The sequence below is a fragment of the Eriocheir sinensis genome, chromosome 22 (assembly GCF_024679095.1).
Source record: "Eriocheir sinensis breed Jianghai 21 chromosome 22, ASM2467909v1, whole genome shotgun sequence".
Lineage (NCBI taxonomy): Eukaryota > Metazoa > Arthropoda > Malacostraca > Decapoda > Varunidae > Eriocheir > Eriocheir sinensis.
Genome location: NC_066530.1, coordinates 11,337,400 through 11,355,469, shown reverse-complemented (window position 1 = coordinate 11,355,469; position 18,070 = coordinate 11,337,400). Strand labels below are relative to the sequence as shown.

The window sequence follows — 18,070 nt, the reverse complement described above, 5'->3', positions numbered from 1 at the left end:
AAAAAACATAGATGAATTAAAATTTTCATTATCTGTATTTTAGAAAACGTACGAAACCTGAAAACCACACGTTGACACGTAGCTATGGACGGTAATACTAGAAACGCCTGAACCGTGTTGTGTTATTTGGCGTCCCCACCGTCAAAGCTTTTGTTTACAAACACTGGTCTCTCGTGCATTGTGCATGCTCAGACCAGCAAGCGTAGACCTGTACAGTCTCACAAAGCTTTTTAACCGTAATTAAGAGTTGCTGGAAAGCTGAATCAGACATGCAGTACCACTACCACCATCCCCGCTGTTTCTAGACCGACACTATGTACGAATTGTATTTATATGTACAGAGTGTCGTTCTAGAAACAGCGTGGATGGTGGTACTGTATGTCTGATTCAGCCTTCCAGCAACTCTTAACCCGTGGGCTTCGGCTATGGGAAAGTCGAGAAGTGGCCGTGAAACGGCAAAATTACACTGCATTTTGAGACTAAGAAAAGAGCATGGAACGTACATCAGAGTACTCCTCTCATAACTATAAAGCTGTTAAAAATATTTACTTTTACTCAAACTCCATTCTTTTTCGGTGGTGCTTGCTACAAAATAAACAGTCTCGTGACGCGTGGCATCAAGCCTAGAGTCGCTTGTTGTCTACTTTAGAGAATTTGACAAGTGATTACTGTGTGGATAGCTAATTCAGTCTGCCATGACCTTACAGCACCACCTATGACAAAAAAAGCCCATCTCAAGATCACTCACCCACAACTATGACCCAGGGCATGTATGGTTGCTCTATGCCACCACCGCCTACAATTAGCTCGAATTAGGGGTTTTATGGTGAGCCCTTTTTAGGGTCCACCGTACCACAGCCACGACTCGTGAAAGCCCTGAAAAGGGTCTGCCGACGTTCTCGGGTTAATATGTTAAAAAGCTTTGTGAGACTGTACAGGGCTATACTTACTGGTCTGAACATGCGCAGATCACGAGAGACCAGTGTTTGTAAACAAAGGCGCCAGCTTTTGACGATGGGACACCAAATAATACAACACCGGGTGCCTTCAATACCATGGCATGCTCACAAAGGAATATGGCATATCAAATTTGAGGCAGTGAATAATCATTTTTTGGGCAAAGTTAAATGATTTTTCTCATTGATATATTGATTTTTGAGTCTAACATGAAAAAATAACTTAGTGTTTTAATGTTGATGATCTAAGTATGAAATCTCTTCACCGAAGATATTTCATACCCCGAAGTTTTTTCATACAACACCGGGCGCCCGGGCCACGCATGCGCAGTTGGGAGGAGACAATGTTTTTTTTTCTTCTGAGAGGCAGAAAAAAGTAGCGATTATCGCTAGTTTGGTTACAAAAGTAACGAAGATACCGATATATATTTAAATAAGTAGCGGATGGCCGATAACCCGATTTTGTTATCAGCGATAAAGTATCGCGATAACTTATCGCGATAACGCCCAGCTGTGGTATAAACAGATTAATTAACGTACTCTCATTAACGTTTTTTTCTACTTCATTAACTCATCTATGAACGTATATGATTTTAACACCTGTCACCTTAATTAATGCTTCGTTTTACTTACCACCTGCCTTGCTACGCGCACAGATATATTATAACTTTCACCGCTCAAACGTATACTAACCAGTCTTAACATACATTTGCATCTCCTATATTTATTTCAACTCCTGCTCCTGCTTCTGTTAATGTTTTTTTTTTTTTTTTTTACTCATTATATTGTGGTTATAGGGTTACTGAACTTGCTAATGCGGTTTTAAATGCGGTACTTTCATATTCTTCTGTGTACTTGCAGAAGGGAACGCTGTACTTATTCCTTCCTTCCTCTTTATCTGCTCGTCTTTGTGGCCATTTTTATCGTCGTCTTATCAATCTCCTCTACCTGCTTCTTCCTAGTCTGGGCCATAGGATCTGTGTGGTCTCGAAATCTATGTAAATCCTCCTCGTCTTTCATATTCTCCTCTTGCTTCTCCTCGTCCTCTTTCTCCTTGCCTTCCCCTCCTCCTACTCTTCGCCCTCCTCCCATTTTTTTATATATTCCTGATCCTCCTCCTCCTCCTCTTTCTCCTTGCCTTCCCCTCCTCCTACTCTTCGCCCTCCTCCCATTTTTTATATTCCTGATCCTCCTCGTCCTCCTCTTTCTCCTTGCCTTCCCCTCCTCCTTCTCTTCGCCCTCCTCCCATTTTTTATATTCCTGATCCTCCTCGTCCTCCTCTTTCTCCTTGCCTTCCACTCCTTCTCTTCACCCTCCTCTCATTTTTTTATATTCCTGATTCTCCTCTTCCTCCTCTTTCTCCTCGTCTTTCATATTTTCTTCCAAGCCTTGTTTCTCTTTACTACTCCTGCTCCTCCTCCTTGTTCATTATTTCCTCCTCCTCCCCGTCCTCTTCTTTTCTCCTCTTTCTCCTCTTTCCTCTCGTCTTCCACACTCCTTTTGCTTGTCCTCTTCAGCCTGGTCTTTTAATGTAGTGTATTGATTGACTTAACTCTTCCCTTTGCCACAATATCATCCATAGCATTATAATTATTTAATCTTCTTAGTCTCAATGCTACACCGCCATCAGGCCTCCGCAATCAGTACCAGACGGCGTTCCCATATGCGACAAAGTTATTCCTATATACGACAGTCAAATGAGCTTAACGTTGATTTATTTTTTCCACTCGTGTAGGGTATGTCGATATTTGAGTTTTAGATGACAAGTGTGATGGAATACGGCAGTGTGTGTGTGTGTGTGTGTGTGTGTGTGTGTGTGTGTGTGTGTGTGTGTGTGTGTTGATAGCTTGCAGGCAGATACCGACTTGAACTCTTTCAGGAGGAGGGTATAAGGACACCTCTCCTCCCGAATTTGACCTTGCTTTTGGCCACCTCTTCTGATTCTTTTATGGGAGCAGCGATTAGCGGGCGTTTTTTATTATTGTTTTTTTTGTGTGCCCTCGAGCTGCCTCCTTTGTTGTAAAAAAAAAAAATGCAGTGTGCTGAGTACGATAATATGGCAACAAGATTCGTCCTATCCTTCCCTCTCTCTCGTCGGGCACAAGATAGGAAAACTCCCTCTGCCCTTTCCTTCCCCTTCTATCCCTCTCACCAGGTAAATGAATGAAAAATAGAAGCTGCAAGATTCTGTCTCGACACACTTGGCACTTTAAATACACCTTAAAAATCACGCCATTATTAACCTTTTTCTATCACTAAGTCCACGTCCAGCTGATGGTTGACTGACTGACAGCCTATCGTACAAAATTGTCGTACTTAACGCTGGCGCTGAAATATCCTTGAAGCTTTCGGCGCCCAAGCAGATACTTTTAACAAGGCTTTCATAGGATTTGTGGGCAATTCCTGGGGTAGTTTTATGACCCTGGTGACAGTTTGCCGAAGTTTCTGCACCATGTAGCTTCGTTTTACCCATCACCTGCCTTGCTACGCGCACAGATATATTATAACTTTCACCTCATGTGTCCGTGTCAAAAGTATACTAACCAGTCTTAACATGCATTTGCGTCTCCTATATTTATTTTAACTCCTGCTCCTGCTTATGTTAATGTTGTTTTTTACTTCTTATAATGTGGTGATAGGCTTACTGAACTTGCTAATGATGTCTTAAATGCGGTACTTTCATATTTTTCAGGACTCTCCTCTCCTCCCTGAATTGACCTGTCTTTTGGCAACTCTGTAATCTTTTTAGGAGCAGCAAGTAGCGGGCTTTTTTTTTCATTATTTTTTTTGTGCCCTTGAGCTGTCTCCTTTGCTGTAAAAAAACACACACAAAAAACAACAACATGAACGTAAAGGAGGAGTCATGGGGACGTGTGTAACCTCTTTTTTTGCCTTTAGAAATAATTGATGTAAGAGAAGAGAGCGTCTGAGAATAGGCCTACCAACCCAGATCTTTTAACAGTCGAATTAATATATCTGTGGCTAGTCTGGCTTTTTGTAATTCCTTTTTTTGGGACGGTTAGTTAAAGGTTGGATTTTCATGGAGTTATTCGACGTTACAAACTCGATGGTTAAGTGATATAAAAAATCAACAAAACTAACTAACCACGCCTTAAAAAACGTGTCAAAAGAGAGAAAATCAGACGCATTATTGTTGATGAAGACTAAGAGCCGATTTCACAGTCCAACGCCACTTTGAAATCGCCCGAACCAAACTATTCAATCTTCTACAATCCATAACGGTGAGTTTTTTATGCAACACCAGAAAAAAAACAAGAGATTTTCCATATGGTTTCCTCAAATTTCCTAAGTTAAATATGAACACAAAGCACTACACAAGGATTTTTTTAAGCCTTTGGTATTGGTTTGGAGGCTTACTAACCCACCATGGCGAACTGTGAAAGGCCCTAAAGCGGCGTTGAAAAAATTAGGCGTGAGGATAGAAGGTCGTATTTTAAAACATTTCATCGCCCAAGAACACAAATTTGACATGGCTTTCATAGGCGTTGAGGGCATTTCCATTAATAGTTTTATGACCTTGGTGGTAGTTTGACCCTTCTTCAGTACAATGAACCTAAAGAAACACTCATTAGAACCCGACTGACCCCCTCTTTGACCTTTATAAATAGTCGATGTGAGAAGCGAGTGTCTTATAATACCAGCTAGAAGGAAAGCAAAGTGGGTGGGTGTTTCAAGTCTGCGTAAAAGGTTGCCTGTTCTTGGACGCTTTTTTCTTTACATCCATCATTTCTTGGGGCCAAAAAAAGAGATTGAACGCGTCCCCATGAATGTCTCTTTTACGGTCATGGTGCAGAAACTTGGTTAAACTGCCACCAGTGTCATAAAAACTTGCTCGGCGCTCTCACCACGCACATGCTCGTCACGTCTCTTATTATGGAGGGGGAAGACACGCTGACCGGGGCACCAGTCGTCGTCAACATCGTAAACCAGTTGCAGATGACACTTTATGGTCGCTGTCAAAGGTTACTCTCGTGCTCTGAATAATAAAGAAGGTCTCATTCTCAGACGCTTCCACCCTTCATATCAACTATTTCCGAATGCTACATAGGAGATAATCGGGTTCTCATGAGTGTTATATTAGGTTCGTGGTACCTATGAAGGGTCAACCTGTGTAGCCGCGGTGCCGCCGGTGGACGCGGCGCCGCGGAAGGGTTAAAGGTCAGTGGTGTATGTTTACGCGTCGACGCGCTTATCAGGACCGTCTTCGCCCATATATTGGACCTACTAGGGTCAAAGGGTAATGCCTCCTAGGGTTAATGTAGGGTAACGTGGGGTTACGGGGTTAATGTGGTGGAGGCGTAGGCCATTACTCGAGGCTTGAGTGTCAACAGGGAACCGTCATCCCGATAGCGGGCTGAACGGAGGACAAGGTAGTAGCAGGCTGGCGTTCATACCGTTAACACGGCGTTGATGGAACTGGAAGGAGTAATCTGACTAACCCCGCATTGTGTAGGTATCTCTTTCTCTGTTATCGTCTAGGGTCTAAGTATCTCCTGATTCCACAATATTGTAATACGTTTCCTTAACGTCGGTTCCGCCTAACGAAATGGATGTCCAGCTCCGCCAGGGTAATGGTCACGATCCCTCAGGTTGAAAGGAGTGCCCGTGTCAAGGGTATTGATCTTGCTAGGGATGAGTTGCCGGTGGACAGGGCTCTTGGGGTCCTGTGGGACTTGGAGGATGACAGCTTGCGCATCGCGGTGTCTCCGCCCAACAAACCTCACACGAAAAGAGGCGTTCTCAGCGCCATGAGCTCAGTGTTTGACCCGTTGGGCTTCCTGGCTCCCTTTACCATACGGGCGAAGATGATATTCCAGGACGAAGTACGTCGAAAAGAGGGATGGGATGTACGACTCACAAAGGCGACAGAGGACAGGTGGATCCTTTGGTTGGCGGAGCTCCGGGAGCTGGAGGATTTTCGCATCGCCCGTTACCTTCTACTCCCTCGCTTCGGCCGACTCATGGATGCCCAACTCCACCACTTTTGTGATACCTCGACCAAAGCTTACGCTGTCGTGTCATACGTGCGTCTACAGGACAACGTCGGATTCGTGCATTGCAGTTTTATTGTAGCACGTACGCGATTGGCCCCTATCAAAACGACCTCCATACCACGATTGGAGCTCTGCTCAGCCGTCCTGGCGGTTAGCTCTGACGCGAAGCTCCGAGGGGAAATCTCTCTCCCAATTCAAAGCTCCACCTTCTGGACGGACAGTATGATTGTCCTCCAATACATTGCCAGCCCCTCTCGGCGTTTCCACACCTTTATGGCGAACCGCCTCGGGACTATACACCGCCTGTCTTCCCCTCCACAATGGCGTCACGTGAGATCCGAAGAAAACCCGGCTGATGACGCCACGCGAGGACTGCCTGCGCAAGTGCTGTTAACGGGTGGACGCTGAAGACATGGCCCCGCTTTCCTACGCTTGCCCTTGGACTCCTGGCCTCTACTTCCTGGTGAGCCCGCGGTAGACCTCGACAATGACCCGGAGGTGAAGCGGGACGTTACCACCCTCACAATGGAGGCGCAGGCGCCAACTACGATTGACCAGCTTCTGTCCCGTTATTCGTCCTGGTACGCCTTACAACGGGCTGTAGCCTGGCTCCGCCGGTTTGCTGTCTGGATCAAGGAGGGTCGCCCCAGCTGCTCGGGCTCCCGCCTTGCAGTGACCGAGCTCCAGCCGGCCCGGACGGCCATCCTCAAATATGTGCAAAGGGCCCACTTCCAGAACGACATCGCGGCTCTCCGACGTGGCAGACTCACCAAGAGGAATACACTCTATAGGTTGGAACCATCTCTCGACACCCAGGGCCCTCTTCGCGTGGGGGGTCGGCGTTTGGACGCCTCGGATACCTACTCCCACGATGCCCCTATTCTCCTCCCTAAGACTCACCATGTGACGGCCCTGATTGTCCGGGACGTCCACATCTTCTTGGCGCGGCACTCCGGGAGAGAACATACCCTGGCATGCTTACGTGGCCAGTACTGGGTGGTCGCGGGCCGCCCCTTGATCGACCGGCTCCTGCGTAACTGTTTCGTTTGTCGCCGGGTGAACAGCAGGCCGCTGGTGCAACGCCAGGGCGAGTTGCCGGTGGAACGGATCGCTGCTGGCAACCCACCCTTCACTCACACCGGGGTCGACTGTTTCGGCCCGTTCGGTGTCACTTGTATGCGGCGATCGGTGAAGCGTTTCGGCTGCGTCTTCACCTGCCTCAACTCCCGTGCGGCGCATTTAGAGGTCCTGGATTCCCTCGATGCTGCCGCTTTCCTCAACGCCCTCATGCGCTTCATCGCCCGGCGCGGCCCCCTGCGAAACTCTTCTCCGACATGGGGACCAACTTCCAGCGGGCTGCCAAGGATCTCCACGCCTCGGCCCGGGGCTGGCGGGACGACGCCAAGGTGGAGGAAACCTTACATCGGAGGGCCATCGAGTGGGTCTTCCTGCCGCCTACCGCCTCGCACATGGGCGGCGTGTGGGAACGACATATCCGTTCTGTCCGCAAGATCCTGTCCTCCATCATTGGCACCCATCGTCTTGACGACGACCGGCTGCACACGTTGTTTTGTGAGGTCGAGGCTACTTTCAATAGCCGCCCCCTTACAGCCTCCCCGGGTGATGCTTCTGAGCCTGCGGCGCTTACTCCTGACCATCTTCTGCGTGTCGGGGCTGGTTTCCACTTACCCCGGGAAGAGCGTTCCTTGGGCGACACTTTCCGCCGCCGTTGGACACATGCTCAGTGTAAGCGCGGTGACCAGCGCTTGTTGAGTGAGTGCCAAGGATGACTGAAACCGCTGCGTCGAACTCACGTCACGTTTATTGTCCAGTGGTCAAACCTGCAAGCCGATATCATGAAACATTACAATGTGAGGTACACTACACCTTATCTCTACATTTTCCGGGATGGGGCAAATCCCTACAGTCCGACGCCTCCACCACATTAACCCCGTAACCCCACGTTACCCTACATTAACCCTAGGAGGCATTACCCTTTGACCCTAGTAGGTCCAATATATGGGCGAAGACGGTCCTGATAAGCGCGTCGACGCGTAAACATACGCGGTGCCGCGGAAGGGTTAAAGGTCAGTGGTGTATGTTTACGCGTCGACGCGCTTATCAGGACCGTCTTCGCCCATATATTGGACCTACTAGGGTCAAAGGGTAATGCCTCCTAGGGTTAATGTAGGGTAACGTGGGGTTACGGGGTTAATGTGGTGGAGGCGTAGGCCATTACTCGAGGCTTGAGTGTCAACAGGGAACCGTCATCCCGATAGCGGGCTGAACGGAGGACAAGGTAGTAGCAGGCTGGCGTTCATACCGTTAACACGGCGTTGATGGAACTGGAAGGAGTAATCTGACTAACCCCGCATTGTGTAGGTATCTCTTTCTCTGTTATCGTCTAGCGTCTAAGTATCTCCTGATTCCACAATATTGTAATACGTTTCCTTAACGTCTAAGGTTATTCTGCCTCCCACAAGTGTACAAGTACATGCATGTTAACGACGAGTGGTACGGGTTGTCCTGCCACGGAATATAAGGATAAGGTTTACATTCATACTCATATGTCGGACTGTAGGGATTTGCCCCATCCCGGAAAATGTAGAGATAAGGTGTAGTGTACCTCACATTGTAATGTTTCATGATATCGGCTTGCAGGTTTGACCACTGGACAATAAACGTGACGTGAGTTCGACGCAGCGGTTTAAGTCATCCTTGGCACTCACTCAACAAGCGCTGGTCGCCGCGCTTACAACCTGCCACCGGGGCATTTTAACTACCCCTTTATTTTATATTTTATTTATTTATTTATTTTTTTACAGCAGAGGAGACGGTGTGCAAGGGCGTAAAAATAAAAGAAAATAATGAAAAAAAAAGCCCGCTTCTTACTGCTCCTAAATAGAGTAGAGTGCCCAAAACTTGCCCAAAACTCCCACGAAAGCCTTGTCAAGTAGGTGATCTTGGGCGCCGAAATGATGAAGAATATGGTCCAAGCGTTAGTGATCATGAATAGATAGGATAGTTAGATAGTTTTTGTATCTAACTGGTTCGTGCTTCACTGTATCTTTCTAAGGGATATAAGAATGAGGAAGCTTTAGTATAGTGCCCTGGAAAAGAAGAAGCGTTGGCAATCGTGAATATATAGATAAAGTTTTTCTCAGATCATCTTACTGAAGGATATAAGATTGATGAAGGTTTAGTCGGGAAGGACATGATAGATTGCAGTTTTTCATTTAATAACTGGTTCGTATCGTCGCCGTTTTTTTTTTTTTTTTTTTTTTTTTTTTACATCAAAGGATTTGGCTCAAGGACAACAAAAAGCACACACACACACAAAAAAAGCCCGCTACTCGCTGCTCCCACAAAAGTAAACAGTAAAGAGTAGCCAAAAGAGAGGTCAATTTCGGGTGGAGAGGTGTCTTGATACACTCTTCTTGAAAGAGGTCAAGTCACAGGCAGGAGGAAATACAGACGAAGGAAGACTGTTCCAGAGTTTACCAGTGAAGGGGATGAAAGAATGGAGATGCTGGTTAACTCTTGCATAAGTGTTTTGGACAGTATAGGGATGAGCATGAGTAGAAAGTCGTGTGCAGCGGGGCCGCGGGAGGGGGGGAGGCATGCAGTTAGCAAGTTCAGAAGAGCAGTCAGCATGAAAATATAGATAGAAGATAGAAAGAGAAGCAACATGGCGGCGGAATTTAAGAGGTAGAAGGCTGTCAGTAAGAGAAGCAGAGCTGATGCTGTCCAGAAGAGCTGTGTGAGTGGAGCCCCCACACGTGAGATGCATACTCCATACGATTCTGCGTAGACTCTCCAAGTCACATTTAGTGTCCATGTCTCACAGCCGTAAAGTAAGACAGGGAGCACAATGGACTTGAAGATCCGGATCTATATGTCACTCTGCGCAGGTATCGACAACGCCATGCAGATATATAGGTAGCAGCTTTTTATTCAACTCGCTCATACAAAACTCGATGGTAAATGACTAAATGTTACTGGAGCTTATATTTTCGTGTTCTTATGAAGGTAATAGAGTAGTGAAGAAGCTATGGTTGGCGAGGACAAATGATAGATAGATAGATAGATACCTTTATTCAACTCGCTCATACAAAACTCGGTGGTAAATGACTAAATGTTACTGGAGTTTATATTTTCGTGTTCTTATGAAGGTAATAGAGTAGTGAAGAAGCTTTGGTTGGCGAGGACATATAGATAGATAGATAGATAGATTGATACTTTTATTCAACTCGCTCATACAAAATTCGGTGGTAAATGACTAAATGTTACTGGTGTTTATATTTTCGTGTTCTGATAGAGGTTTAGAGTTGTGAAGAAGCTATGGTTGGCGAGGACAAATAATAGATAGATAGATTGATACTTTTATTCAACTTACTCATACAAAACTCGGTGGTAAATGACTAAATGTTACTGGAGTTTATATTTTCGTGTTCTGATGGAGGGTTAGAGTAGTGAAGAAGCTATGGTTGGCGAGGACATATAGATAGATAGATAGATAAATAGATAGATAGATAGATTGATACTTTTATTCAACTCGCTCATACAAAACTCGGTGGTAAATGACTAAATGATACTGGTGTTTATATTTTCGTGTTCTGATGGAGGGTTAGAGTTGTGAAGAAGCTATGGTTGGCGAGGACAAATGATAGATAGATAGATAGATACCTTTATTCAACTCGCTCATACAGAACTCAATAATATATGTTACTGGATACTATATGTTCTCAGGAGCTTAAAAATAGTGAAGTAGCATAAACTCACCATGAATGATTGATAGATAGATTGCATTTTTTTATTTAATTATTTTTTACAGAAAAGGAAACAACTCAAGGGCCAAAATAAATAAACAAAAAAGCCCGATAATTACTACTCCTACAAAGAAAACAGAAATGAGTGTCCAGAATCAAATGATACACCACTGTCATATCTGTTACTGAGGAAGGCTTTGATTATACTCGCGCTCTGAATGAGGAGGGTATCAGGACACCTCCCGAAATTGACCCCTCTTTCGGCCACCTCTTTGGAATCTTTTTAGGAGCAGCGAGTAGCGGGCTTTTTTTTTTTTTAATTAGTTTCCCTTTTTGTGTGCCCTTGAGCTGTCTCCTTTGTTGTAAAAAAAGAAAAAAAAAGAAGGGTTGGCCATGACGGATACATAAACAGCATCTTTTTTTATTTTCATTTAGCCGAGTCATACATCAGTTGGTACTATCTGTTACTGGGGCTTATAGGACCAGTCTTACAGTCCAGTCCAGCACGTTTGTAAGCTCCCCAACCAAACACAAAACACGACGAAAATGCCTTGTATAGTGTTTTTTTTTCTTCTTTACAGCAGAGGAGTCAGTTCAAGGGCATAAAAAAAAGTAACAAATGTGAAAAAAACACTATACAAGGAATTTTCGTCGTGTTTTGTGTTTGGTTGGGGAGCTTACAAACGTGCTGGACTGGACTGTAAGACTGGCCCATAGATACATGAATAGCTGCTTCTTTTTAATTTAGCTGAGTCATACATACATCAGCCGGTACTATCTGTTACTGGGGCTTATAGATACATGAATAGCTGCTTCTTTTTAATTTAGCCGAGTCATACATACATCAGCCGGTACTATCTGTTACTGGGGCTTATAGTTACATGAATAGCTGCTTCTTTTTAATTTAGCCGAGTCATACATACATCAGTCGGTACTATCTGTTACTGGGGCTTATAGATACATGAATAGCTGCTTCTTTTTAATTTAGCCGAGTCATACATACATCACTCGGTACTATCTGTTACTGGGGCTTATAGATACATGAATAGCTGCTTCTTTTTAATTTAGCCGAGTCATACATACATCAGCCGGTGCTATCTCTTACTGAAGGTTGTTTTACGCTCGTGTTGTGAATGATAAAATGATAATGAACCTGCTTTGGCGACTGACCCTTGCCGCTGATCCTACTACCACTACTACCAACACCACTAACACTACTACCATTACTTCCATTACGATAACTAGGGACGATTAACTCTCAAACTTCCACTTCTACCACCATCACTAACACAGCTACTAATATTACTACCATTAGCGACGGTTATCTCTCACCCACTACTACCACCACTAACACTACTACTATAACTACCATTACGATAACTAGCGACTACTACTACTACTACCTCCACCAACACTACTACTATAACTACCATTACGATAACTAGCGACTACTACAACTACTACCTCCACCAACACTACTACTATTACTACCATTACGATAACTAGCGACGTCTACCTTTCACACTACCACTACTATCGCCTCCACCAACACTACTACCATTACTACCATTACGATAACTTATAGCGACTTTTATCTCTCACCTACCACTACCTTTACAAACTATCGACTCATCTCTTTCTCTTGTCATGACCACTACTTCAAAAATGTCCACTCCCTTATCCTTTACCATTGCCACTCCTATTACCACCACCACGATAATGACTCGCTCCCTTACACCACCACCGTTACCACCACTACGATAAACCCTTACACTACCATAACCACCCCCCATTAACACCACGATCATTGGCAACTCCATTATCCCTTATACTACCACCACCATCACCACCACCACCACCACCACCATCGCCACTACCACTTCGATAAACATAGGCCTTTCCTAACTTTTTATAGGATTATTTAACTCAGTGATCCCTGATACTGAAGGTTACTCCCGTCCTCTAAATATGAATGCTGTCATAACTACGCCTCTCTCTCTCTCTCTCTCTCTCTCTCTCTCTCTCTCTCTCTCTCTCTCTCTCTCTCTTTTATTACCACCAAATATTTCCAAAGACCACAAAAGGAAGTTTGGCGGGTTCGCACGAGTCTTTTTTCACATTCATGGTGCAGAAGCCTTGTTAAACTATCTCTAGGCTCATAAAACTACCCATGGAACCTCTACGAAAGCCTTATCAAATGTAGGTACGTTAGCACTGAAATGTTTGAGAATGTGGGCCTTTGATTCAATTAGGCATAACTTGTCGGCTACTTCGGCCATATCATCAGACCAACGAGTAACTGACGGATGCAAGATTGTTGAGTTCGAAGGGCAAAAGGAGAGCCGCAGGTTGTGTATTACGGTAAAGGAAACAGCTTAGGGCAATAAGCAAAGAAAAACAAAAAAGCCCGCTAATCGCTGCTCCTGGAAAAGTAAACAGGTCAGTTTCGGATGGAGGTGTTTTGTGACCGATATCGCATTGAATCACTTGTAGGTCCGCCTCCTCTAATGTTCGGGGTTTTGTTTTGTTAGGTTAGGTTAGGTTTAGGGAATTTTCAAACACATGATAGGTGGCAAATTGTGGCATAAATTAACTAAGGAGGAACTCATTATGTAATACAGAAAGTTTCATACAGTAAGGAAGAATATGATTTTTCTGAGTAAAGACGTATGGTAACTGTTCGGGGTTTTGTTAGGTTAGGTTAAGTTCAGAGAATTTTCAAACACATGATAGGCGGCAAATTATGGCATAAATTAACTATGGAGGAACTCATTATGTAATATAGAAAGTCTCATATAGTAAGGAAGAATAGATGCTTTTTCTGCGTATAGGTAGACGTATGGTAACTATTCGGGGTTTTGTTAGGTTAGGTTAAGTTTAGAGAATTTTCAAACACATGATAGGCGGCAAATTATGGCATAAATTAACTAAGGAGGAACTCATTATGTAATATAGAAAGTTTCATATAGTAAGGAAGAATAGATGATTTTTCTGCGTATAGACATATGGTAGCTGTTCGGGGTTTTGTTAGGTTATGTACATAATACACAACTTCCTCCTCTCACCCCCCTGTTTCCGGTCTTCCTCTGTTTCTCTTCCACTACCACCAACACAATGACAGATAAAGAGATAGAAACCTTTATTCAACTAGACTCATCCAGTACCAGCTAATAATGATCCCTGTTAAAGTCTACGATCGTTCTCTGGAGGGGGTTCGTGAAATAAATAAGATAAATAAAAGGCTTCGTAAAGTAAAGTAAAATGCATTGTCAGTTGATCTAAACCCCTGCTCTCATCCTCTTCTCTCCTATCACCCAGGGTTGCCAGGTCCGCGGCCCAATTTGCCATTGGGCTATTGGAATTGGGAATTGGGGGAAAATGGTTATTTTTTTTGTTATTTTATTGTTTTTATTGTTATATTGTTTTTTTTTTGGGCTTTTTATTTTTTAAATTATTTTATATCGTTTTTTCATAAGCTCAGGCACAGCGCCACGCCAGTGTTGTTGGTGTCAGGTGACGATACCTGACGCGCCTGGCCATGTGACCTGACCTTTCTCTCCTCCTGGGGGGGGGGGGATGTTATCAGATGATCATGAGGGCACGATTGTCACCACACATTTATGACGCACGACTCGTTAACACTACATGATGTGATCGAAGCCAGCAGCCTCACAGTATCACAACCATGGTCACAACCAACCAGTCACAACACAGTCAACAACAGTGAAACTTGGCAGTGGGAAAATAATTAACAAGTGTCGGTAGAAAAAGAAAGGAAATACAAGAAAAGATGGAAGAATGAGAATGAAGAGAGTGCCTGGTGATGCCTCTGTTGCAGCGTGCAAGTTCTGCAAGTTCTGCAACAATTAGAGCCACAGCATCACAGTGAGTCAGTCATCAATCAACAAAGCACAGAAAAAAAAAAGCCCCATTTTCAAACAACAGAACATTATTTCAATTTCAAATGAGAAAGAAAAATCAAAATAACAATGAAAAAAAAAATGAACTGATATGAATACAGAACCGATATGCCATTCAAGCGTTAACACTATTTGATCACCTGGCTGAACTGAAAAAAAAATTTCAAATAAAAATCTCACTATGATAGAATTAAAGTGCACAGCATAAACAAAAAACACTGGGACCCTCTATGCTGAAGACTATATGCAGATATCGGTGATAATGATACTCATTGATAATTGAATTGATGCACACACATCACCACAAAAAAAGAAACTGTGTGTTGTTGTTCGTATCCCCAGCTACTCAAGAGAAGAAATTATCACTTGTTCTTGGTTTGTGGAATTGGAAAGGGCACAGCTGAGGGTGGTCACAACATCTTTACTTGACTTCATAGAAAATCATGCTATGTGCTCTCACACCGAACCTGTTATGTCAAGATTTCGTGCATTAAACCAGACACAGCACGCAATATCAACAGCACGCTATTGAATTCTAATATGTACTCAATATGGGCTTTCCACCATGAACAACCACTGAAGTTGGTTGGACGACGGGAAAATCATATAGCACAAGGACACGCCAACAAGGATTCTGGATGAGCTGAACTATGAAACAGTTGGCGTAGGTTAACAAATTAAAACAGTTGTTGAAGTTAGGAATTATACGCATTTGCAGTATTGCTTAATCCCCTTAATTTATGTGTGGAGCAGTATGATGAATTGGAGAGAGAGAGAAAGAGTATCAGAGAGAGAGAGAGAGAGAGAGAGAGAGAGAGAGAGAGAGAGAGAGAGAGAGAGAGAGAGAGAGAGAGAGAGAGAGAGAGAGAGAGAGAGAGAGAGAGAGAATCACCTCAACTTCAGATAGGCTCATGACACACACACACACACACACACACACACACACAAAACCTTATCGCCTCTACCACGTCCACACACACCCAATAGTCGCCACTCGCTAGCGGCGGCTAGCCGAGCCCAGACGGGGGCCTGACCAGTCACCAGAGCCATCTCAGCGGCTCAGCCAGACGGCCTCAGTCAACCGCGCAACGGCGTGAGAGAAGGGTATTCGCTTACTTCTCTCCAACCTCCCCCTCTCCTAACCCTTCCTGCACGCTATCACCTAACCTGGCCCCCCCCCCCCCCCTTAGTGTACTGGAAATATGAAAATCCTTAGGCGTGGGGCATTCCGTAATCTGTACCTGCTCGTCTTAGCCAGTCTCTTCGCCCTGTACCTCTATAAGTCTGGAAAAAACGATGACTTTCTGAACCAACACCGGAAGTTTTTAAAGGAGCTGAAGTTACGGTCCAATAGAGTTTCGCGAGGTATAGAATTCGGTGATGTGGACTTGGATTCGAATGGGTTCCTTCAGTACCAATTGCAGAGACAGGTGAGGGTTTTCTGCTGTGTTGTGCTGTGTTGTTGTTGTGTGTGTGTGTGTGTGTGTGTGTGTGTGTGTGTGTGTGTGTGTGTGTGTGTGTTTTAAGGTCAGGTTAATGAGTTTGTATTTACCTGTGAATTCTGCCACCTGTTTGTTTGTTTTCCTCTTCCTCCTCCTCTTCCTCCTCCTCCTTGTGATATGTTTTTTTTTCTCCTTGTTTGTGGTCGTTTTTTTATATTTTATTATAGATCCCCCTTCCTCCCTCCTCCTCCTCCTCCTCCTCCTCCTCCTCCGCCTCCTCCTCTTCGTGCTCTTGTTTTTTTTTTCTTGTTCATGGTTGTATTTTTTTTGTTCATGCTCATCCTCTTCTATTTTTTCTTACCTCTTCATACGGGAAACTCCTCCTCCTCCTCCTCCTCCTCCTCCACCATAATACTCTCCACATTTTCCTGCTCTTTCTCATTATCTGTCTTGTCCTCGACCCCCTCTTTACTCTCTTCGTCCTTCTCCTCCTCCTCCTCCTCCTCCTCCTCCTCCTCGTGTAATGTGATGCAAGAGAAGCAACGATAAATGAATGATTTTTTTTTCATCTTAACTCTTGGTAAAAACAACAACAACAATAACAATAACAACAACAACAACAGTACATTAGTATACGCTACCCGGCTACCTCCTAGTTCATGTTATCAGGAGCCAAGAGTAACGATGTAGATAAGTCTCTCTCTCTCTCTCTCTCTCTCTCTCTCTCTCTCTCTCTCTCTCTCTCTCTCTCTCTCTCAAGCATCTGCACATTTTTTCCTGTCAAGCCTTAGTGATGAAAGCATTGTGTGTGTGTGTGTGTGTGTGTGTGTGTGTGTGTGTTGGCCTGACCTTATATATCCGTGTTTTTATTATTTATCTTCGCGTTTATTCTCTCTGTTCTTTATATTTACCTTTCCTTGTGTCTCAGGCTGGTTAAGGTTACAGACTTTTTGTGACGTAGTATTTAAACTTTTTCTGGCTTTACTTTGTGCGCTGTCTACACTCTTCTTCCCCCTCCTCTCCTCCTCCTCCACCTCCTCTTCCTCCTGTTACTACTACTACTACTACTACTACTACTACTACTACTACTACTACAACTACTACTACTGCTACTACCACTATTACTTCTACTACTATTACTACTACAACTACTACTACTGCAACTACTTCTATTACCGCTACTTCCTCTTCTTCTCTTTTTTCTTTTTTCTTCTTTTTCTTCTTCTTGTTACACGTTTCCCCATTTGTGCTTCCTATTCTTATGTCTTTCCTCCTCCTCTTCCTCCTCTTCCTCCTACTACAACAACTACCACTACCCTCATCACTGTCACTACTGTTACTACACTATACTCTTTCTATACGTCACTAACTTATATATGCCTTACCTTAAAGAATTACGTACGGACCCCAGCCGACCATGAACCCCCAAAGCGTAAGGATAACAATTTGCGTGAAGCTTGAAATAGAGACAAAAACTGGTGTGTGGAATGTCTGCATGGGCGAGAGAGAGAGAGAGAGAGAGAGAGAGAGAGAGAGAGAGAGGTGGAGGAGCAGGAGGAGGAGGAAGAATAGTCGTGACTGAGGAATAGGTAGGCAGGAATGGGTGGAGGAGGAGGAGGAGGAAGAAGAGGAAGAGGAGATAATTGAGGAAGAACTGATATATACACGGATGTAGGAGGAGGAGGAGGAGGAAGAACAAACTGGAAAATGCGTGGGGGTGAAGAGAGGAGGAGGAAGAAGAGGAGGGAGAGGAGGAGGAGGAAGAAGAGGAGGGAGAGGAGGAGGAGGAAGAAGAGGAGGTGGTTATCGTACCTGAGGGGTTCGCGTGGGAGGGAGAAGAAAGGTTAGAGAGGAGGAGGAAGAGGAAGAGGAGGACGAGGAGGAGGAGGAAGAGGAAGAGGAGGAGGAAGAATTAATAGTAAGTGAAAGGTGAAGGAAGACAGATTGAAGTGAAAGGATGTTAAGCTT

The 18,070-nt window shown here is 44.4% G+C and overlaps 1 protein-coding gene across 2 annotated transcripts in view; it reads left to right on the top strand.

Annotated features, from left to right (window-relative positions):
* Positions 1-15,653: 15,653 nt before the first annotated feature.
* The window catches only part of LOC127002053 (uncharacterized), a 93,551-nt gene continuing 91,134 nt past the window's right edge, over positions 15,654-18,070 (top strand). For both annotated transcript variants that reach the window (XM_050867418.1, XM_050867419.1), the window contains exon 1: positions 15,654-16,090. In XM_050867418.1, coding sequence (XP_050723375.1) covers positions 15,863-16,090 — 228 coding nt within the window. In that variant the 5' untranslated portion in view covers positions 15,654-15,862. The remainder of the gene's footprint in view (positions 16,091-18,070) is intronic.